Here is a 24,119-nt window from a genome sequence, read left to right as displayed (position 1 = left end):
CTCCCAAAGGGCTGGGATTACAGGCGTGAGCCACCACCACTGGCTGTGGTAGTAACTTACATAAAGGAAAGTGCAATCAATATTGGCTTAGTGGAAATACAAAGTAAGATTATGCTAAAATTCATTTTGGATGATAGTTTTTAGAGAAAAATAATTTCCATTGTCCTTAACAATGATTACCTTCTTATTTGCTTCATTTCCATAGTTCCGAGAGCAGACCCAGAGTCTCCGGAAATGTCCAACGTAAATGGCAGTGCAATCACAGAATTTATTTTACTTGGACTCACAGATCGGCCAGAACTCCAGCCTCTGCTCTTCGTGTTGTTTCTGGTTGTTTACCTCATCACTGTCCTAGGCAACCTGGGCATGATAATGTTAATCAGACTGGACTCTCGCCTTCACACGCCCATGTACTTCTTCCTCACTAACTTAGCCTTTGTGGATTTGTGCTGTACAACAAATGCAACCCCGCAGATGTTGGCTAATATCTTATTTAAGAAGACCATTTCCTTTGCTGGCTGCTTTACACAGTGCTACATTTTCATTGCCCTTCTCCTCACTGAGCTTTTCATGCTGGCAGCAATGGCCTATGACCGCTACGTGGCCATATGTGACCCTCTGCGCTACAGTGTGAAAATGTCCAGGCGAGTCTGCATCTGCTTGGCCACATTTCCCTATGTCTATGGCTTCTCAGATGGACTGTTCCAGGCTATCTTGACCTTCCGCCTGAGCTTCTGTAATTCCAATGTCATCAACCACTTCTACTGTGCTGACCCACCACTCATTAAGCTTTCTTGCTCTGATACTTATGTCAAAAAGCACGCGATGCTGATCTCAGCTGGCTTGAACCTCTCCAGCTCCCTCACCATCATTCTGATGTCCTATACCTTCATTATTGCCTCCGTCCTCCGGATCAAATCAGCAGAGGGAAGGCACAAGGCATTCTCCACCTGTGGTTCCCATATGATGGCTGTCACTCTGTTTTATGGGACTCTGTTTTGCATGTATGTAAGACCACCAACAGATGAGACTGTTGAGGAATCTAAAATAATAGCTGTCTTCTACACCTTTGTCAGTCCGGTGCTTAATCCATTGATCTACAGTCTGCGGAATAAAGATGTGAAGCAGGCCTTGAAGAATGTCCTGAGATGAAGTATGGTCATGACCATGGCAATGCCTTTGTTTCCTAATAGACCTTAACACAAAATCTTTGGCTCAAATGTCCCTGCATTCTGATAGTGAGTTTTAATATTCTCTGCAAGTACATCTGGAGTTTCTCAGCTAGAAAGCTCATGCTGGGGAAAAATGAGATTTTTCTAGGCTTTGTCCCTCCAAACATGCTCCATGAATCATCAGCATGAGCTCTACCTTGGAGGTTGTTGCACATACAGAATAGCATTCTGCATCTGAGGTGCACTGTATTTAAATATGTGTTTTATCCAACCCCCTAGGTGATTTATAAGGACATTGAATTTTGAGAAGCACTGCTGTGAATGAAACATGGCATGCCCGGGAACACTGCTGTGCTCTTTTTGTTTACAATGGTAAAGAAAATTAGTGTGCCCTCAGCTCAATTTCTTGAATTTGTTCTCTTATTCCCACCTGCTGTTTCAGCAGGATGTCTTTAGAAACCCATTCATCTGTATTCCAAGAAATCTATTCTTTTGTACTCCTCTGCTGACTTGCTGAGTTAGATCAGAAACTAGGGGTCATAGTAGTGGTTTCTAGTTTTTATAAATGCGCTTATGTAGTGAAGAGTGCAATGGGAAAAGAGAAGAACAGAATAATTGTACACTCTTAAACTTGAGTTTATGGATCTAGCTCTCTGAATTACACAAACCTACCTCCTCATTCTCAGCCTCCAGTCTAGGGATGTTACTTTCTGTTTCACCTGATTTTGAAAATTTAAGCAGGTTGAAATCTGAGAATAAGGACTAAAATTAAAATGGGAAATAAAACAACTAAGTAAACAATAGGTCATACAATAGAGTATGTCCCTTGCTTTGAATATTCCTTCTATTTCTAATTATGTTTAGGTAAATAATGTTAATTTTTCTTTTCCTGAGCACTGGCCTGTTTATATGTGCCACAAAAGTAATGATTTCTTCTAGGAGAAGAGAAAAAATTGCTCTGTCATCTTCAAAAACCCTAAGAAAGCAGAGAGAATTCTTCTTTAGGCATTGCGCTAAAATAAATGATTAAAGAACAAATAAAATACTATTTTTTTCAATATAGGTTTTCACTGTGTCACCCAGGTTGAAATACAATGGTATGATCATATCAATAGCTCCCTCCAACTCCTGGGCTCAGGTGACCCTCCTACCTGAGCCTCCTGAGTAGCTAGGATCACAGGTGTGTGCTACCATGGTTGGCTAATTTTTAAAATTTTGTTGTATATCTGAGATCTGTCCATGTCCATGTGTCTCAGGCAGCTCATAAACTTCTGGACTCAAGCAATTCTCTTGCCTCAGCCTCCCAAAGTGCTGGGATTACAAGCATAAATTAATATGCCAGGTCCTGGGATTACAAGCATAAATTAATATGCCAGGTCCAGATTCTTCTACTCTCCAAAATTTCTTCTTATTGCTTCAAAATACTAAATATTTTCTAAATACCTTTACTGGAAGACAAGTTCTGCCATTACAGTATTAGAAAATAAAAGGCATAAAATATTTTGTCCATATAAGCATAGATTAAGTTGTACATTAAATAACTGTAGTTATAAGGCTTCTGAATTTTGTTCTTGTTGTTTGAGTTTGTCATTTGTTTTATAAGTCAAAAAAGCCCCAAGCTATCTAGGTCAACAAGGGAAATTTATTACAAATAAATGGTTATATTTCACAAAGTGTAAGACAAGAGTACAGCTAGATCTCAGTAATTCACCAAAACACTGAACTCTAAGGCTACAAGAAACCTTATGTCTCATTGTCTATTTTATGTCCATTTGTTACTAGGATATATAATAATTGAGTTTAATTATGACCCTCATGTCCAGTGACCCTGCTCATTTGTTTTAATTATAGTAGAATTGTTGTTTATTTCTTCTATAAATTCTCTAAAATTAATGGCATTTCATATGCAAATTAAGAGATTTTATTCCTTTTCAGCATTTATGAGTTTTATTTATTTTTCCTTCTTCATTGCATTGCATTGGCTTAGACTGAAATTATAATGTCAAATAGAGGTAATGAAAACCAATATCAATGCCTTGTTCCTCATTTCATGTATTTATTTATTTGAGACAGAGTCTTGCTCTTATTGCCCATGGACTGCAATGGCACAATCTCAGCTCACTGCAACCTCTGCCTTCTGGGTTCAAGCAATTCTCCTGCTTCATCTTCCTGAGTAGCTGGAATTACAGGCACCTGCCACCACGCCAGGCTAATTTTTGTATTTTTAGTAGAGATAGGGCTTCACCATGTTGACCAGGCTTGTCTCAAACTCCTGACCTTGTGATCTGCCTGCCTCGGCTTCCCAAAGCACTGGAATTCCAGGTGTGAGCCACCATGTCTGGCCTTGTTCCTCATTTTAGGGGGAACATATTTAATGTATCATCAGGTTGTATAATACTCACTGTAGAGTTTTCATAGAGGTACTATATCCATTTGAGCAACTTCCCTTCTAGTCTTTGACTTATTTTTTTTTTCTGAGAATTATTCAGTTGTTGCATGGATCATTAGTTTGATTACTTTTTGTAGTATTATTGAGTAAGATTCCATTCTAAAATTTGATATATTTATTTATCTGTCTGTTGTTAGAAGTTGGATTGTTTTATTAAGTATCAAATTATCTTAAGTTTCAGGCTTAATAATAGTGTTATTTATGGCACGTAAGGAAGATTTTCCTACTTATCCAATATAAACTCGTTCTGTGAGAGATGTAGTTACAACAGTTAACAACCATGAATTTCTACTTTTGCTTGTGCAGGATGCTCTGTTCTCTTTTTCTCATCTGGTCAAGGCACCGTGGCTCCAACATTCTTATCTATGGGATATCTTGATAACTTTTGTAGGTAGAAGTAAGCAGTTTCTGCATTGTGTCCTTAATCTAGTTTTTAATTAGAAATTTTAGTTAATTTCACACTATGTTCATTTCTGTGGTCAAAAAAATCAAATGAAATTGTGAAATGGGGTGGTGGCTGAAGGATAGTAATGATACGGTTAGGCGATTTTAACCATGAAATATTTTTGAATATTGAAAATAAATCATGAAGTATTTTTTCTTTAATGAAGAAATCAGCTATTCTGCTTCATCCATTTATTGCTATAATAGAAAGCAAACTAAGTATAGTCAGATCATTTGGATTTTATAAGAATTTCATAATGTAATTAATGTAAAGTTTATGAATTTAAAAAAATCATGTGAAGCAAAACACTTGTGAATATAATCAAGATTCTTATTTTCAATACATTCACTCAAATAAAATTTATGAATTAAACTTAGCATATTCTAGGCACTGAATATACTGAGTGCTGTGTATACAGAAAATACACTGAGTGCTGTGTATACAGTGAATATAAAATACAGTTTCTTCTTCTCTTGGGTAACAGGCTGGAGGGGAAGATATATTTTAAATAAATAAATTAAACTGCACTTAAAATTAAGGTTGTGACAACTGACATAAATAAATAGAATAAGGCAACAGGAGAGAGAACAATTATAGTGGTAAGCAGGTTTTAGTGTACGTAGAAGATGTCTTCTCTTAAGATTGATACTTAAACTGGCGTCTAAAGAATGGTTAGGGAATAACTAGAGGAAGTTTGGGAGAAATGGAATTCAAAGCAGTAACTAAACACCACATCAAAAAGATAGAAAGATCTCAAATTAACAACCTAACATCACAACTAAACAATATAGATACATGTAGTGCTAGCTACACTAATGTGAAGAAAAGAGAGAGGCCCCAAAAAACAAACTTAGAAATGACCAAGGAGACATTACCACTGAACGCCCAGGAATACAAATAACCATCAGAGACTATTATGAGCACCTCTATGCACACAAACTACAAAATATAGAAGAGATGGATAATTCCTGGACACACACCCTCTTAAGACTGAGCCAGGAAGAAATTGATTTCCTGAACAGACCAATAATCACTCCAACATTGAATCAGTAATAAGCAGCCTACCAACCAAAAAACTCCCAGTACCAGATGGATTCATCACCAAATTCTACCAGATGTACAAAGAGACAGTACCATTTGTACTGAACCTATTCGAAAAAATTTAGGATAAGGGATTCCTCCCCAGTCATTCTGTAAGACCAGTATCATTCTGATATCAAAACCTGGCAAAGACACAACAAAAATGAAAATTTCAGGCCAATATCTTTGGTGATTATTAATGCAAAAATCCTCAATAAGATACTTGCAAACTTAATTCATGAGCATATCAAAAAGTTGACCCATCACAATCAAGTAGGCTCGATCCCTGGGATGTGAGGTTGGTTCAACCCACAAAAACTTAAATGTGATTAATCACATAAACAGAACTAAAGACAAAAACTACATGATTATTTCAACAGATATGGATAAGAATTCTAATAAAATTAAACATCTCTTCATGTTAAAAACTCTTAGTGAACTAGGTGTTGAAGAAACATTCACCAAAATAATAAGAGCCATCTATAACAAATTCACAGCCAATATCACATGGAATGGGAAAAAGCTGGAAGCATTCCCCTTAAAAACCTACACAAGGCAAAGATACCTTCTCTGACCACTCCTATTCAACAGGGTATCAGAAGTGTTGGCCCAAGCAATTAGGCAAGAGAAAAAAGTAAAGGACATCCAAATAGGAAGTGAGAAATTCAAAGTGTGCCTGTTTTCAGTCAGTGTAATTTTATATCTAGAAAACTCAAAAACTTCTTCAGCTGATACACAACTTTAGCAGTTTCAGGATACAGAATCAATGTACAAAAATCACTAGCTTTTCTATACCAAAATAACTGCTGAGCAAAGAGTCAAATCAGTAATGCAATGCAATTCTCAATTGCTACAAGAAAAATAAAATATCTAGGAATACAACTGTCCAGAAAGATGAAAGAGCACTACAATATGAATTACAAAATATTGTTCAAAGAAATCAGAGATGACACAAACAAATGAGAAAACATTCTGTGCTGGTTAATACTGAGTGCAAACTTGATTGGATTAGAGGATGCAAAGCATTGATCCTTGGTGTGTCTGTGAGGGTGTTGCCAAAGGAGATTAACATTTGATTCAGCTGGGAAACGCAGACCCACCCTTAATCTGGGTGGGCACAATCTAATCAGCTGCCAGTGTGGCCAGAATATAAAGCAGGCAGAAAAACGTGAAAAGGTTAGACTGTCTTAGCCTCCCAGCCTACATCTTTCTCCTGTGCTAGATGCTTCCTGCCTTCAAACACTGGACTCCAAGTTCTTCAACTTTGGGACTCAGACTGGCTTCCTTGCTCCTCAGCTTGCAGATGGCCTATTGTAGGACCTCGTAATGATCGTATAAGTTAATATTACTTAACAAACTCCCCTTTATATATATATATATATAAATAAAAGACTTAGTGGGCATCAAATAATAACACATGGATCACATGGATACTAAGATGTGAAGAAGAGACACCCAGCCCTACTTGAAGATGGAAGATGGGAGCAGGGAAAGGATCAGAAAAAAATAACTGTGGGTACTAGGCTCAGTATGTGGGTGATGAAATAATATGTACAGCAAACCCCCATGACATGAGTTTACCTATATCACAAACCTTCACATATACCCCTGAACCTAAAAAAATAAGTTTGAAAAAAGTCTCTGTGAAGGTTCTGAGTTTAGAAAGGGTTTGACCAAGACCAGTATGGCTATACCAGGGAATGAGGGAGGGAGGGAGTGATAGATAATGTGGATGTAGATGCAGACTACAGCAAAAGTTTTTATTTTGATACATCATTGGAAGAATGTGCTTCTAATGAAGTACTCATGTATCTCTTTTGCCTTCATAATTAGGGCAAATACTTGTATTATTTGAGCACATGTACATTTGTATCTCATAGTTAAGTGAAAACCAGATATTTGGTAAAAGGGAAGAAAAGTAGGCAAAAACATTTTGATCTTTATTCTGTTTGTTTTCATAGGTTGGGAAATAACATACTACTAAGTTACACACTCACCAGGTTTCCCATAAAATATTACTTCCCAGCACCTGGATTAAATACCATGAACTAACTCTACTACAACAATTTTGAGGTCAAAATTATTTTACCCAGTCGATTTTACAATTTAACTTCTTTATTCTAGCCATTTTGCAGAAGGTAGTGTGCAACACACAATTCAGACTGAAAGAGAATCACGGAAAAATCAAAGCTCATGAATTGTCATTTTTTGCCTTTATTATTCATTCCATTTGTCTGATTAAAATAAATAATGAACCATAATGCAAAAACCCCGTGTGAATAAACTCCTGATCCCCAAAGCAATCATCTCCTAGTGATTACAAATTGTTGCAATCAAGTTGCTTAAATCCCAAGTTTCTATTGAGCACGAGTCTGTACCAATTACTGCTTTTACCCTGGAGTTGTCTTTTTTAGTAACACTGCAATTGTTTCTTCAAGAGTGTGTTGAAAAATTAGTGATAAAAGCTCTAAATTAAAAGATGAGTGTAAATCACTCTTGCTAACTCAACTTTTAGACCACTAGTGTGTGTGTGGGAATATCCTTCTTGGCATCAGGTAGGATTAAAAATTCTCACTTCTGCACTTGTACTTTCTCTTCTTGTTTCAGTTTTGGATTTGTATCAGTAGGATTCAGGTGACAATAAAAGTAGCTTTAAATGTTAGTTTAGATTCTCAGCCTTTAAATGGAGTCTCTATGCATTTCTTATGTAGATGGATGACTAGAAAGTATTACACTTTATTGCTATTATTCACAACAACTGTTAAACTTTACAAATAGCATTCTCACCATTTATTCAAATATTGAGCACACCTGAATAACTACTGGAGTAAACATTAATACGATGATAAATTCAAATGTTGAACAGACCTTGAAAACCCATTGGAGTAAACATTAAGAAGACAATCAATTCAAGTGCTTACTGAAATAATATCTGTTGAAGGACCCCTCCCCCCAAAAAACTCTATCAAAAATTCAAAAGAGATTATATTTTTAGTGGCTGAAAATTATTTCATTATGTCATAGATGGAACTGGAAGACATTAAGTAAAATAAGCCAGGAAAAGAATAGTAAATACTTGATGTTCTCACTCATATGTGGAAACTAAAAAATGTTTATCTCAGAGAAGTAAAAAGTAGAAAAGAGGATACTAGAGGGTAGGAAGGGTGGAGAGAAGGGAAGATAGGCAGAAATTTGTTAAAGGATACAAATTGTAGCAAGGTAAGAGGGAGATGTTCTGTTAATAATCTATAGTTTCAATTAGTTAGAAGAAGGATAGTGAATGTTTCCATCATAAAAAAAGATAAATATTTGACATAATGGATATGCTAATTACCCTTATCTTATCATTATATCTCATATGCATCAAAACATCACTGTGTAACCACTAAAGATGAACAATTATTAAATGTCAATTAAAAATAAAATATAGGGGAAAATTCAATGGAGGAACAGATCAATTAATCAGAAATTGTACTTTATGTAGAAAACACAAAACTCTTATAGAACTTTATATATCTTTTTAAAAATTATCAGAGAAAATTTGGGGCAAATTTAATATTAACTAAGAAGTACATTACTAGTAATGAACGTAGGATAGAAAAATCTATAACTGCAAAATCAGAATGTTAGAAATTATGGGCACCTAAGAAAGTATATTGTCAAAGTCTGACATTATATAGATGAGAATTCTGAAACCCACAGAAAAAAAGTCACCATATCAAGTTAAAGAGACTGTTTTCTTAATGAAGACTCAAATGAGTTTTTTTTTGACATATCATAGGGAAGAATAAAGCCACAACACATAACATGACCTAGAATTTAGGTTCATGCACTGCTATTTGATAATGCGCCCTGTTATTTTATTTGTGAGACGGTAGAATGGAAAACCAAGATGAAGGAATGGTTCTGAAGTCCATCATGGCAGCACAGACAAGGAAGGTGCTTCTTGCTGGGAAATTGTTATTCACAGGAGATACTGGGCTACAGAAACTACTGGACTTATTCACCTCTGTTTTAATTGAAGTTCTTAAAATATGGTTATTTTCCCAGCAGTTCTTGCAGACTTGTAAATGTCTTAATGCTCAGTTGAGGTAGTTCCTGGGCTTGATAACTGAAGATAAGCTTCAGTAACTTTTACATTTATTTTCTATGGTCTTTTCATTGGCTTCAATTTCTCCTAGTTTCCCACTCAGTCCGTTTTATAGGATGACATAATGATGACCCAATTCTGTAACTGTGAAAGCAGTTCCATGCTATCCTATCCTGCTATCTCAAACATTTGTATTTTATTATTTTATTTTATTTATTTGTGAGACAGGATCTCACTTTGTCACCCAGGCTAAAGTGCAGTGGTGCAATCATGGCATCCTAGGCCCAATGGATCCTCTCATCTCAACCTCCCAAGTAGCTGGGACCATAGGCATCCACCATCACACCTGAAATTTTTTTTTTACTTTTGTAGAGATGGAGTCTCCCTGTGTTGCCCAATCTTGTCTTAAACTCTTAGGCTCAAGCCTCAGCCTACCAAAGTGCTGGGAGTAAAGGCATGAGCCACAGTGCCTGACCTTGCATTTTAACTGAAGCCTGAAGAAAGCAAGCTTGTTCCAAAATGAACATTTCCATAAGTAATTCAGATATCAGTAACATTCGTAGAAATTAACTTTGCAACTTTTATTGAATGATTGTAATTTTCTTTTTCTTTTCTTTCTTTCTTTTTTTTTTGAGTTGGGAAGATAGGAAATCTTGAAACTCCAAATATCACCCAAATATTTACCATGTTTATCAATTTATCATAAACGCTACCTCTAGTTTTCTACTCAACCATATACTTAAACAACCTACTAAATGACAAATAATGCTACTTGAAAAATATCTTTATGTAATAAAAATTAAAATGTGGGTATAGATATCCTTGTGAATCAAAATTCACCAACATAAAAAGTATCCGTTGACTTTGTTATCTAGTTTATCTTTGGTAATTCTAATACAGTGAAAAGCAAGTTGACATTGTTGAAGCAGTGAAACATTATTTGGAGTTTTATTTTGATTATCTTTCTTGCAACAAGAAATATAGACTTTAAAAAACTCACTGCTATCTACACTGATTCCTAATTACCCAGAAATTTCAGATTAAACAGCAATATCATGAAAAACCCCTTTGAAAAAGGATATCTGGTTTAATCCATCACTGAGGCTTAATTATTTTTTCTGTGTGATATTTCTCACATGGAGAACAAAATACATATATCTATTACAAAACGAATTCAGCAGTCTTTAATATTTTCGTATGAATTACTTGGCACCCTATATTGAAATACAAGTTAGAAAATAATGTCATGAATAATAAATTTGGCTACTTTTTACACATATATTAAATAAATGAGCACTTTTTCTAAGCACAGGGCACACTGGGTACAGTAAACATTGAATAGGAAGCTATCAAAGGCAGTTCCTACAAGCATTTAACATAAACATTTGATATATTTCAGCAACACAATCTCTCTAAGCATTTGCTTAAAGAACTAGAAATAATCTTCAGATGAAGTGTTATTAAATATTTCATAATTATTCAGCTATTAATTTTCCATAGACTAAAGGCTTTAGCTCTAATGCAGAAAATTTAAACATATCATGAGTTATCAAAAGTGTTTTAAATTTACCAATAGTATTTGTTATATGCACATTTTTAATCTCAGTTGAACACCTCTACATGCACACACACACACATACACCCATATGTGTGTGTATATATATATATATATATATATATATATATATATACATTTATATATATGGGTGCTTGTATGTTGCACTGAGGCCCTCTAGAAATGAAACTTGACTGTTTTACTATGACTAAGTTCACAAATAATCTACTGCCCAGGAACTTATAAATTAAAATCATTACAGATCTTGAAGGTCTTTTCTTTATTGAAATATTGAGAAAGAGATTTCCCAAATACTTTGGCCTTTAAAATATGATTCAGGCAAGAAACTAAATTAGAGAGGTCTTGGGAAGTGGGTGTGGATAACAAGAGAAAAACGAGGAGAGAAGAAACTAAGAATGTTTGATCAAAGAACAGATTAACATGAAAAAATTAAAAGGAAAAAAATTCCTGCAAGTTATATGAGAGTATTTTAAATATTTGCGGGTTGCCTCATGATAGATTACATCTATCTATTTTTCTATTTATCTATCTCTATATGTAAGTTTGACTTATGCATTGCCCCCAATAAACACTTAATAAGCAACCATAATTATTTATTAAATATGAGATGACAAACAAACAAACGCTAGCATTTAGGAGTTTACATTACAGATCGTTTGAGAGCAGAATGGATTCACATCCACCTGCAATTGATATGCAGAGCTCTGATATCACATTCTGTTTTATTTCCCTCAGAGTTTAATATTTTTTTCCTCCTGTTTCTCGTTTCTCCCCATTTATGGAATGCGTCTTCAATGCAAAGTATTTACCCCAAGCATTTTGTTTTCTATAATCAATGATAAATTCAAAAGCACTTTAGTTCTCTTCTAGTGGCAGGGCTGAATGAAGCTGGTTTCCCGAATGATGCAGATTGCCTTACTTCCTTTAATTTTGTTTAGTTTTTGAGGTTCAGGGATGACAGCATTCCCTGCTGCTCAGTGTGAAATTAGGGATTTTTAGCCTAAAGAGAAAATTTGATAGTGCTCTTGGGTCTTCAAACAATTAAGGTTGGGAAACGCTGAATGCCTTTGCCTACTTGATGGAGCTTTACACTGCACATGTGCATATGAAAGGATCTGTGATATTCTGCAACACAGCAACCTGTTTTACCTTTCCCCCCTTAAACCCAGTATTTTCGAACTTTTTTCTTTTAATCATAGGCCTATTTCATTGCCTGACATTCAGTGGTTCTTCTGAACAAAGTTTTGAAAATTATAATTCACAAACTCAAGTGACAGCAAGAATAACATGTTTGCAACCCATTTTCCTTATTCCTAATGATACTTGCTCTATATCAGTTTGAGGGCTTTTCTAAAGGTGAAATAAACAGAAGCAGCCTGATTGCTTGTAGACCTAAAGTGCCTATGCCAATGGGAAGAGATACTATTAACAAAGTATGAATTTTCTTTTTAAGCTGTAGTGGGAGGGTTGCTGCATATGTTTAAAGGAAGGAGTAGGACATAGAAAATTAAATTACTATCTCTTTCTTGTCCTTTTATTTTTGTTGTTATTTTATTATTTGTTAAATATAATATGATGATTAAACAGGTGATAACATATGAGACATGTTGCATAAATGTAAAGATTAAATAAATACCTGTATGCCATTAAAACATAAGATTTACATGTACCAAGGTGAATATTTTCCAAAATATTTTCCTTCCAAAAGCCAAATTGTAGATTTAAGACATGAAATTACTTCAATTTCTAAGTAACAGGGAATGTCACTTTTAATTCAACATCATCACAGGGGTGCCATACACACACAGGCACACACACTCAAAAACTATGTGTCAAAGACAAATTCAAAGATGTGCTGCCTTGTAGCTTTCAGAAGGAATGTTCACTCTTCTCTTTATGTGATGGAGACTTCAAGTTTTGACTACTTTCTGCTTATTCAATGTCTTATTTGCCATAATAGAAAAGTTATCCTTGCATCTATGTAGAATATCTTCATCTTCAAAGTTGCCTGAGAAAATTTTCTGCATGTATTGTTCATACTACCTAAAAATGCTCCCCACTCTTATTCCTCTAGGAAATCTCTAGTTATTTTTCAAGCCCCAGTTAGATTATTATTCTCTGATGCTTACCCTGATTCCTGGAAACATTATTTTGGTTGAATTTTTATTATTGGACCAATCTCATTTAACTTTAATTTTCGTGCTCTTTAGCATGAAAATCAACCTGCTCCTTCATGGCAAGCACTATTAACAGTTGTCTTCAATTCCCCAGCAAAGCAACTTGTATGCATGGAGTGTCCAGTGATGTTTGTGTACAAGAGTAATCGTATTATAATGGTTAAATCGTCCAGCATCCTGAAAGCATCACAGAGTCGAAGTAGCTAACTCGTGTGGACACTTAGTTCAATTTCCAGGAACAGGTTAGACACTGGAAGTTTGCAGTTGAAGACTTTATTGTTGCAAGAAATTGTATTTCACTAACTCAATCTTACAGACTTCTGTTTTGTGCCCTGGATTAATATAAATTTAAAAATTGAGTGGATTACCAATACTATCTTTGGTAGATTTCACATAAAAACAATGAATTCTGATATTTAAAATCTAAAGCTCTTAAGACCTTACAACACAAGGCCCCTACTGACATAAAGCAAAATCTATTGACCGGAGTGACTTCTGAGTCTACACTGAGAACCACTCTATATTTCACTTCAGTTGACTCTTAAACCCAACCCACTCCACTCATTCTTATTAGCTAAAGGGCTCCCATAGACATTTAAGTTTTGATCTCTTATCTCCTTTAGTGTTTTACTTATAAAATAATACAACACTGAAAATTCATAATAAAAATTTATTGCATGGAATCCTAGCACAACAATTCCCATTGTTTCATTTCATTACAATTGATATTATCTGAATTAATATTATCTGAAAGTTTAATCTATTCATTATAATTTGTATTGTTTGAACTATACCAAGAATAATCTTCTCTCTCTTGATCAGGTTTTGTTCTATTATTCTGAACATAATAATACTAAAATGAAGAAGTTTGAACTACTTACAAATGCTGCTAGAAAGCTGAATCAAATCTGTGTTCCACCAGCAGCACAAATTTGTCAAATTCTATTATATGCTGTGAACCCCTAAAATGCATTCAGGTATAAATTAAAACATAAATGGACCAGTAGACGAGAGCTATGAAATAACATTTGGTAATTTCTCTTGCTTTACTCCACAAACACCTGCGTCTGAAAATTCCTTCATTAGTAGTTCATATAGGCCTTTGTTATTCCAAATTTAGAAACTTTATCTTTGTTTTTTTTTCACAGAGAAATAACTTGCTTTTGCAAGTTATGGTATGGCAGTAAAAAAAATATGGAAAACAAAACAAAACAAAACAAAAGAGAGAATTTCCTTCAAACACTTATAATTCTGGACTCTCTGATACAGCATGTAGGCAATGAAATTCTCAAAGGTGGAGACTCTAAAGCAGGGGTCCCTAACTCCCAGGTATGGTCCATGGCCTTTTAGCAACTGGGTCGCACAGCAGGTGAGCCACCAGCTAGTGAGCATTCCTGCCTGAGCTATGCCTCCTGTCAGATCAGCGTTGGCAATAGATTCTTATAGGAGCGCCAACCCTATTGTGAACTGCATGCACATGCCAGGGATGTAGGTTGCATGCCCTTATGAGAATCTAATGCTTGATTATCCCCAGCCAGCCCACCCTCCAACCCCTATGCAATGGAAAACTTATCTTCCACAAAACTGGTCCTTGGTGCCAAAAAGTTTGGGGACTGCTATTGTAAAAGAAGCCCATGCTTGTATAGTCAAATGAAAGGGGCAGTCGGTGGCTCAATCCATTTTTCAACAAACTTTAGGACACTATTTCCCCATTCCAAAAGACATTGGTAACACAGAAACCATTATTTTTAGGAATCATCTGCATATTATACACACAGTTAATTAGGGCCTTTGTCTTTTTAAGACAACCAGGCCCTGTATTCTGGAGTCATGCCTAACTGGCTGTGTGAGGGAGAGTGAGAGAGAAAGAAAAAGAGAGAGAGAATAAGAGAAAGATAAAAAAGAAAACATGTAATGGACTTCTCTTTCACTTTCCTGATTTATTTTAATCCATTTAAGTGAAAATGCTGGCAGTTAAGAAAATGGTCAGAGGAAATTCTACCTTGGTGACTGAATTCATTCTCTTGGGATTAACAGATCTTCCAGAGCTTCAGCCCATCCTCTTTGTGCTGTTCCTGGTAATCTACTTGATCACTGTGGTGGGGAACCTCGGGATGTTGGTGTTGATCAGGATAGATTCACGCCTCCACACCCCCATGTACTTCTTTCTTGCCAGTTTGTCCTGCTTGGATTTGTGTTATTCTACTAATGTGACCCCTAAGATGTTGGTGAACTTCTTATCAGACAAGAAAACCATTTCCTATGCTGCTTGTTTAGTCCAGTGCTATTTTTTCATTGCCATGGTGATTACTGAATATTATATGCTAGCTGTAATGGCCTATGATAGGTACGTGGCCATCTGTAGCCCTTTGCTTTATAGCAGCAAGATGTCCAAAGTGCTCTGTATTCGCCTGATTGCTGGTCCATATGTCTATGGGTTCCTTAGTGGCCTGATGGAAACCATGTGGACATACCGCCTGACCTTCTGTGGTTCCAATATCATTAATCACTTCTATTGTGCTGACCCACCCCTCATCCGACTCTCCTGCTCTGACACTTTCATTAAGGAGACATCCATGTTTCTGGTAGCAGGATTCAACCTCTCCAACTCCCTCCTCATGATTCTCATCTCCTACATCTTCATTCTCATTGCTATCCTGAGGATGCATTCTGCCGAAGGCAGGCACAAAGCGTTCTCCACCTGTGGGTCCCACCTGGTGGCAGTGACTGTGTTTTATGGGACCCTGTTCTGCATGTACGTTAGACCTCCCACGGACAAGTCAGTGGAACAATCCAAAGTCATTGCTGTTTTCTACACTTTTGTAAGCCCTATGTTGAACCCCATCATCTATAGTTTGAGGAACAAGGATGTGAAACAAGCTTTTTGGAAACTGATTGGAAGAAATGTGCTTTTGTAGTAAAATCAGTGTATCTTTCTTTATAAGTCAAATAAAAGATCTCTCTATGAGAACTGTATTTAACTTTAGCAGCTTTATAGTAAAGTCAATTTCAGATCAATGAAAAGCTATAATCTCACAACAAAACATAGACATAGATACAGAAGATTTATGGTTTTACATGTTACATATGAGTTGAATGTGTGTGTGAAGGATAGGAAGGTGTATATGCACATATGGGGAATAATTATTCTTTTATGCACTTTTACATTCATAACGATACATTATTTTTACATTATAAAAATATACATTATTGTAATAAAACATTGGGTCTATATGGAAACGTAAAAAGTAAGATAGATTAATATATTTCCTTTTCTTTCTCACATCCTGGTTTTTGTTTTTGTTTTTGAGATGGAGTTTCACTCTTGTTACCCAGGCTGGAGTGCAATGGCGCCATCTTGGCTCACCGCAACCTCCGCCTCCTGGGTTCAGGCAATTCTCCTGCCTCAACCTCCTGAGTAGCTGGGATTACAGGCACGTGCCACCATGCCCAGCTAATCTTTTTGTATTTTTAGTAGAGACGGGGTTTCACCATGTTGACCAGGCCCATATCCTGGTTTTTTATTCACACTTCCTAGTGATACTACAATTAACAGTTTCTTAAGTTTAAAAAAATTTCTAAGTATCTACAAACAAATGTGTATACATATATATACACACACATATGTATATATATGTGTATATATATGTATATATATGTGTATATATATAATACACACACACATATAAAATATTGTTAAAACACAAGCTGACTGTCATGCATTGCTTTTTGGGGTTTACAATTCTATAGCTATTACTGTGCAGAAACTTCAATCTTGTGTTTTGGAGGAATGTCACAACTGCTGATGAGACTTGCTGTCCCCTCTAGGAGAGAAAACTTATGATAACACCTCTGTGTCCATGCCTGACATCCACTTACATCTCTTCACTTGTGAGAATCACTTTCAATAAGTGACTCTCCTTCTACCACCACAGGACATCAGTACAGTTCAGCAGTTTTTTTTGCCTGCTCTGGAAGCAGGCAAAGAATGGCTCCTATAAGGATATATGACTGGCCACAGATAACTGTGACTTCTGTAGAGCTTATCAATTAAATTCCACACTTCCAGGGTCTAGAGTTCTTCATGTTTTCTCTCACCTCTGCTTTACTAATCTATTTTTTTAAGGATTGATAATGCATTTTTTATTAGCAGCATCAAATTTTACTCACAGTGGTTTTTTGTCATGGTTAGTTATTACATACCTAATTTTAGAATGACATATGCCAACTTGTTTGTAAGTATTTTAGTACGAAAGGAAGCAAGAACAAGTTGATATTTTGAGGATGTGACAATTCTGGTGACTGCAGTTGATAACATAAGCAAAACTGACAAATGTGTGCTTAGTATCCACAATAACTCACACCGCTCCTAATACCAAGGAATTTTCAAGGAGCTCTAGAGTGGCATAGTTTTACAGGGGTCATGAAACTGTAAAGAGAAAGATCAATACAACCTGTTAAAAGCTATAAGAATATGGAGGTGCTAATGAAACTGAAGAAAGAAAAAATTATCTCTGGGCAAACTGAAACTAACCCTGTGATTGTCCAAGACAAGAACTTATTTCTGTTTTGTGCACCTTCCTCAGCCCTCCTATAGCTCCTAGGATGATAGTATGGCAGGTGGGGTCTGAGCAAGATAATTAAGAACCAATTTGTGTCAAATATGTAGATATTGCTTTCAATGAAAAGGAAAAAAACCATAAAATTCTAACAAGTCATGACCGAAAAAGACATTTTTTCCTCAGTTGTATTTCAAAGCTTTCTTTGTACCTTCGAATTGCTCTCTTTTTAATATTTCCTATGGAAATTTTCAAACTCATTCATTTTATAGTATTGCATATAATTATTTTAAACTTTTTACTACTACATATTCCTATTTAAATACTTTAATTTTGAAAGTCAGATTTCCCATAAATTCTGTTAAAACACACACATAAATTACAAAGTGTTATTAACAGATTTTTTACTTAATTAACAATTTGTTGAATTTACTTAGACACATACCTGGATATACTCTTGTTTAACACACACTTATCTTTAGTTTTGTAAAACTGGTTACTTGATTATATCAAATTTTCTGATCTCAGGCCCATGCCTCTATCTGGACAGCCTAGCTTGGCACCAAAGAAAGGTTCAACAATGACTGCGGCATGAAAAAGTACACATCATAAAAATCAATGTTTAAAAGTAAATGAATGTTCATTTTCCAGGTAAACAAAGTGCCTCAATTTTAGAATATATAAGAAAAGTGTCTTTGAGTGGACCAACAGCTGACTCTGAGGGAATATGTTATTGGTCATAAGCCAACTTACTTTTCAGAAATGCAAGTGGCCATAATGTCATTGATGTTTATGACTGACTCCAGCAATAGAAAACCAGTAGGTATGCCCATATGCACACAAGTTGAAGATAAAAGAGGAATTACAGCAAGTACTTTCATGCTTTGACTGGCGAGCTGGGATCATATCGATCAGCCTGTTAAGACTATCTAAGTCCATATTTCATCGTGTTAGACATAAAGTAAATATGTGCTTATGAAAATTTTTGGTATTAGTACATTATTTTAGTAGACCCTGGATTTTACCTAAAAATTAAAGAATAATTTTCTTATGAATGACATTATAATCCCATTACTAAAGCCTATCATAAGGGATTTCAAGAAGAGTCTCCAATTTCATGTCTCTTTTCTTTCAAAGTTAATTCTGCTGAATTTCTTATTTGTTGAACAAATTAGGTAATACAATGAAGAAATAATCAGAAAAAAATAATATTTACTGTACTTTTGAAAAGAACAATAATTATGATATATTTTTTTCCTCACCCATAAAAAAGAGCTGTTATTTCTTTTGGGAAAACATATATGTGTATAAAAGACTAAATGTTATAGGGAACAGTTATGTTATGAGCCTAATGCCTTTGCTCATATAACAGATATTTTCAGGAGCAATGAATAAGTGAAAAATATTTAGACCCTCACACTCACACATATATACAAAAATAAGAAAAACAAATACTTTTTATCATAGTTCAGGTAATATTTTGACATAAGTTGTTTTTACTTAATCTGCCCATCAACACTATGAATTCAATATTATAATCTCAATTTTAAAGAAAAGAAAACAGATTTACAAATTGTTAACCTAAAATCACATAGATAGATCAGAAGGGGAGTTCAAATATACCTGGCTTTAAAGTTTGTTTGTGTTCTTTTTATAATATACTTTTGTCACCATACTTTATTGAAGGGAAAATCGTATTTTCTATTTTCCAAAAGTGTTGCTGATCTTGTATTTGTCAGCTGCATGCACACTGACAAATGTAATGAACTATAAAAAAACCTTCTTTTTATAATGCATAGATAAATTTAACTTGTTCCATAAGATAAACTTTTGTAGTCAGATCCTGACTCCATCATTTATTAGCTAAATGAGTAATTATGAGCATGAACTCTGGAATCTGATTTACTGATCAAGTTGTACAACCTCTCTCTGCTCAGTGTTCTCCTCTATAAGGTGAAGACATAGTGCTTTTTCATAGGGATGCTATCTTCATGGAAGATATAGATTAACACATAAAACACATTAGGACAGTACTTGATACATAGTATTCACTCAATAAAAGGTAGCTGTTTTAATTATTAACTGGAAAGTTACTTTGCCTATCTTAGACTTAGGTTCCTTCCATAACTTTCTATCTTTTCTTTTAGTACATTTGTCACTCTTTGGATATAATTAATGTCTGTGTTCTCTATAATATTGTAAGTGACATGAGGTCAGAAACAATGATGTTTTGAGAGCAATTATTTTCTATTTCTCAACCTGGTATGCAGTGCATGATTCCTAAAAAAATGATATATAGATAGGTGATAGCTAGGTAGATGATAGCTAGCTAGAAAAATGAAAAGTAAAAAAAAAGTAATGGTGATTATAATATTAGTTTTGTAAAATAATAGGATTTTTCTGCAAAACAAAGCACACTGATGGTATCTTAAATGTGTATATTTTATTCATGTATAATCAGTCAGCTTTTGTTTCCTTCAACAGAATTCATCTGGAAATGTGCAGAATAAATCAAACCAGAGAGAAGAAATTAATCTTCCTGAGGTTGACAAGTTGCCTGGCATTGCACCTTATCTTCTTTGTCTTAGCTCTATCAATTTGTAGTTTTCTTTTTCTGGAAAACTTGGGCCTAACTCTGCACATCACATCCTCACATTGTCTCCTTGCCAGTCTGTCAATCCTACAAATTCTAGTTAACTTATTTGGCAAGTTCAATTCCATAGCCAACTTATATGAATGGCATAACATGGTCACATTCCTGTTAATCCAATGTTTTGTCCCTGTAGCCATCTATGAAAATCACATCACATGGTCATCTGCCTTCCATGTAGTCACAGTATTGGGTCCAAAGTGCTCCACATTTATATGGTTGTTTGCATTTCGTGTAGACTTATTTAACAATGTGGTTGTCTTCCCAGAGCCGACCACATGGAATAGCATCATGTTCTGCCACCTACGGCTACTCTGACCACATAAAATCCAATTTTACTATGCGCCATGTTGGACCTCCATAATGTGATGGAAGTATATGGGAATTCTAACTTAATATTTTCCAAACAAATTTGGAATCTTTATACTCGTTGTCAGCCAGAAAATCTTCTCTGTTTTTAAATTTCACCTTATAAATTTGTCTAGGTAATGGTACCTCTTTGAAGGAATCAGTAACAAAATTAAAATAGTAGCTGCCCTATATGTTTGTGACTCTTTTTGAACCACCAAATAAATAGAAATAGAAAGAATGTAATGTTTGAAAATAGTAATGTGATGGTTAATTTTATGTATCAACTTGACTGGGCTAAGGGCTGCATAAATGCTTGGTAAAATGTCATTTCTGGGTGTGTCTGTGAATGTGTGTCTGGACAAGATTACCATTTGAATTGGAAGACTGAGTAAAGGAGCGTGGGCTGGCATCATCCAATCTGTTGAGGGCCTGAATAGAACAGAAAGGCAAAAGAGAAGTGAATTTGTTTTCTCTGGGTGAGTTGGGACATCAATCTTCTGCTCTTGGACAATGTTGGTGCTCCTGGGTCTCAGATCTGCAGACTCTGACCAGGACTTAAATTATTTGTTCTCCTAGCTATTAGATCTTCAAACTCAGACTGAATTAAACTACCAGCTTTCCTCATTTTCCAGCCTGCAGGCAGCAAATCATAGGACTTCTTGGCCTTTATGGTTGCATGAGCCAATTTCCATTGTGTGTGTGACTGTGTGTGTGTGTATAATAAATACATGTATAATACGTGTTCTCTCTGGAGAATCTTGACAAATACAGATTTTGGTATTGAGAGTGGCTCTACAGTAACATAGTTTTAAGGATATGTTTTCTGATCTGTTTCTGAGGTTTCTGGAATTGGCCCTTTAATTTCTTTAGATTTCAAGATGCTTATGACTATTTACAGTAGTCAAAAAAACATTGATAGTCCATAGCACAAACTTGTTATATGTATATGCAAAGCATCTGCATTGAATTATCCTCATCAAACACTTATAAGATGCAAGGAATTATGTGACTCTCTATATGATACTTTTACATTTTATTGGAAAGCTAAGGAATATAATGACATTAAGACTGGTTACTCTTAATGTCACTGGAAAAAGTGCTGAAAGATAAGGATGGGCTCAGGGATTTTAATTCCCAGTCTAACCCTAAGAGCTTCTATATGTGTCCTGAAGGAGATCCTTGCTTCCTGTAGCTTCAAATATAGAATTGCAGAAAGGGATCCCATATGTTGAGTTGGGGACTTGTGGGAAGATCCTGATGAAGCTTGAGAGAGTCAGCCTCTAAGTTTTGATGAGTGCCCTCTGACAGTGAAAGAGGTATCCCTAATCCTAGTGGAATTGGCCTTCCCAATCCCAGTGGTATCAACTTTTTCACCTATGTCTTGAGTAATTAACTCCATATTGCCAGAATAAATGGTAAAGATGTCCCCTGAGGCAGTTTCCATACAAGACAATACTGATTCTTTTGTGGGCCCACCTTTACCACCCTTCTTTGCTTTTAAACTTATAACTAAACTCAAGTCCCAGCAGGCCCTGAAAGAAGAAGTGCAATGCAAGATCATGAGGAGGTGGACCACACTTCTCAAAAAGTAGATGAGTTTTCTAATTTATACAAATTTGGAAACGTGTAGGAATGGATATTAAGCATCTGGTAAAATAGTGGCATGGAGATAAAGTTGAATCAGGTCTAATTTATTAATATGAACTCACTAAACATAGATTCTCCATTAAACATTGCAACTTGGGGAGTTAGAAAAAGCTCTAAGTTGGCCGGGCGTGGTGGCTCATGCCTGTAATCCCGGCACTTTGGGAGGCTGAGGTGGGTGGATCACGAGGTCAAGAGATCGAGACCATCCTGGTCAACATGGTGAAACCCTGTCTCTACCAAAAATACAAAAAATTAGCTGGGCATGGTGGGGCGTGCCTGTAATCCCAGCTACTCAGGAGGCTGAGGCAGGAGAATTGCCTGCACCCAGGAGGCAGAGGTTGCAGTGAGCCGAGATTGCGCCATTGCACTCCAGCCTGGGTAAAAACAGTGAAACTCCGTCTAAAAAAAAAAAAAAAGAAAAAGCTCTTTCTAAGTTTGGTTTGTTAGCTGAAACATGCATCAAAAGATGGTCCACTGTGAGTAAACTGGAAGTGTCTAACTTCCCTTGGTTTAATGTAGAGGAAGGAATTTAAAGGTTTAGAGAAATTAAAATTTAAGAGTGGATTTGCCATTTAAGACCTACTCATCTTTACTGGAAGAGTTCAGAAGGCACATTTTCACCAATACATTGATAAATACACTTGTGAGGGAATCCCTGGCATCCTTGAAGAGCTCTGTGATGCTTTGCTCTGTAAGTCAGACCTTATAGTAGAAACTGCAACCACACAATTGGAAAATCAAAATGTAGTAACAGTAACTAGAAAATGGGGTGGCAGAGGCCAAATGCTGACTTTCAGTGGCCCAAGGCAAGGTGGGCATAGTTACCATAATGAAAAGCAGGTTAAATCATCAAATAGAATGGTCTAACCCGCACATAGCTATGACATTGGCTAGTTAATCATGGCGTTCCCAGTGGTATAGTAAATAGAAAGCCTACAAAATTCTTACTTGATCTGTAGGTGCAAAAACATTTTAGGTCAAGGGAATGGAAGCTTAATCTGAATTATCATAATTGATAGTTATGGTCCCTTAATTAATTTGTAGATTAGAGCTAGTATACAGAGCCAGAACTCCGTGAATGAAGGCGAGACAAGGTCTTCTCAAGGAAGATTTCCAAATAATGCTAGGTCCCACAGAGACCTAAGGCCTTTGATGTGGGTAACTGCACTGGAGAAAAAGAAATAATCAGACTTTTGAGTACCACATGACACTGACTCTGAACTGGCAGTTTCAGGAGACTCACAGCATCATCATGCCCCTTCAGTGAGTAGAGGCTTGTGATGATTAGATGATCCATGAATTCTATCTCAAAGTGGCCCCAGTGGGTCCCTGAACTCATCCTGTGGTCATTTCTCTGGTTCCAAAATGCATAAATAGAATAGACATACTTGGCAGAATTCCCATGTTGGTTCTCATATTTGTGCAGCTTGGCTAAAAGAAATAGTTGAAATAATTTATTTAAAGTGTTTCAAACTGCCATTCACAATTGCAACAAAAAGAATAAAATACCTAGGAATACAACTTACAAGGAACGTAAGAGATCTCTTCAAGGAAAACTACAAACCACTGCTCAATGAAATAAGAGAGGACACAAACAGATGGAGAAACATTCCATGTTCATGGTTAGGAATAATCAATATTGTGAAAATGGCTATACTGCCCAAAGTAATTTGCAGATTCAACGCTATCCCCATCTAGCTACCATTGACTTTCATCACAGAACTGGAAAAAACCACCATGAACTTCATATGGAATCAAAAGAGAGTCAGCATAGCCAAGTCAATTCTAAGCAAAAAGAACACAGCAGGAGGCATGACACTACCGAACTTCAAATTATACTGCGAGGCTACAGTAATCAAAACAGCATGGTACTGGTACCAAAACAGAGATATAGACCAATGGAACAGAACAGAGGCATTGGAG

General features: G+C 35.8%; 2 protein-coding genes and 1 long non-coding RNA gene across 3 annotated transcripts; all 3 read left to right on the top strand.

Annotated features, from left to right (window-relative positions):
- The first annotated feature begins 211 nt into the window (after positions 1–211).
- LOC100409539 (olfactory receptor 5M11-like) lies at positions 212–4,386 on the top strand. The gene has a single exon (XM_002755269.7). The coding sequence runs from the start codon at positions 235–237 to the stop codon at positions 1,150–1,152; it is 918 nt and encodes a 305-aa protein (XP_002755315.4). The 5' UTR covers positions 212–234; the 3' UTR covers positions 1,153–4,386.
- Positions 4,387–7,649: 3,263 nt separating this feature from the next.
- LOC108593974 (uncharacterized) lies at positions 7,650–20,802 on the top strand. The gene is made up of 2 exons (XR_001914624.2): positions 7,650–7,701; positions 20,033–20,802. It is a non-coding gene; the product is annotated as an uncharacterized LOC108593974 (long non-coding RNA).
- Positions 14,707–15,938, top strand: LOC100409177 (olfactory receptor 5M5). Its single transcript, XM_002755268.4, has one exon. The coding sequence runs from the start codon at positions 14,954–14,956 to the stop codon at positions 15,905–15,907; it is 954 nt and encodes a 317-aa protein (XP_002755314.1). The 5' UTR covers positions 14,707–14,953; the 3' UTR covers positions 15,908–15,938.
- Positions 20,803–24,119: the final 3,317 nt, after the last annotated feature.

Source organism: Callithrix jacchus, chromosome 10 (assembly GCF_049354715.1).
Source record: "Callithrix jacchus isolate 240 chromosome 10, calJac240_pri, whole genome shotgun sequence".
Lineage (NCBI taxonomy): Eukaryota > Metazoa > Chordata > Mammalia > Primates > Cebidae > Callithrix > Callithrix jacchus.
Note: the sequence above shows the minus strand (reverse complement) of the source record. Positions and strands in the feature narration are given on the sequence as shown.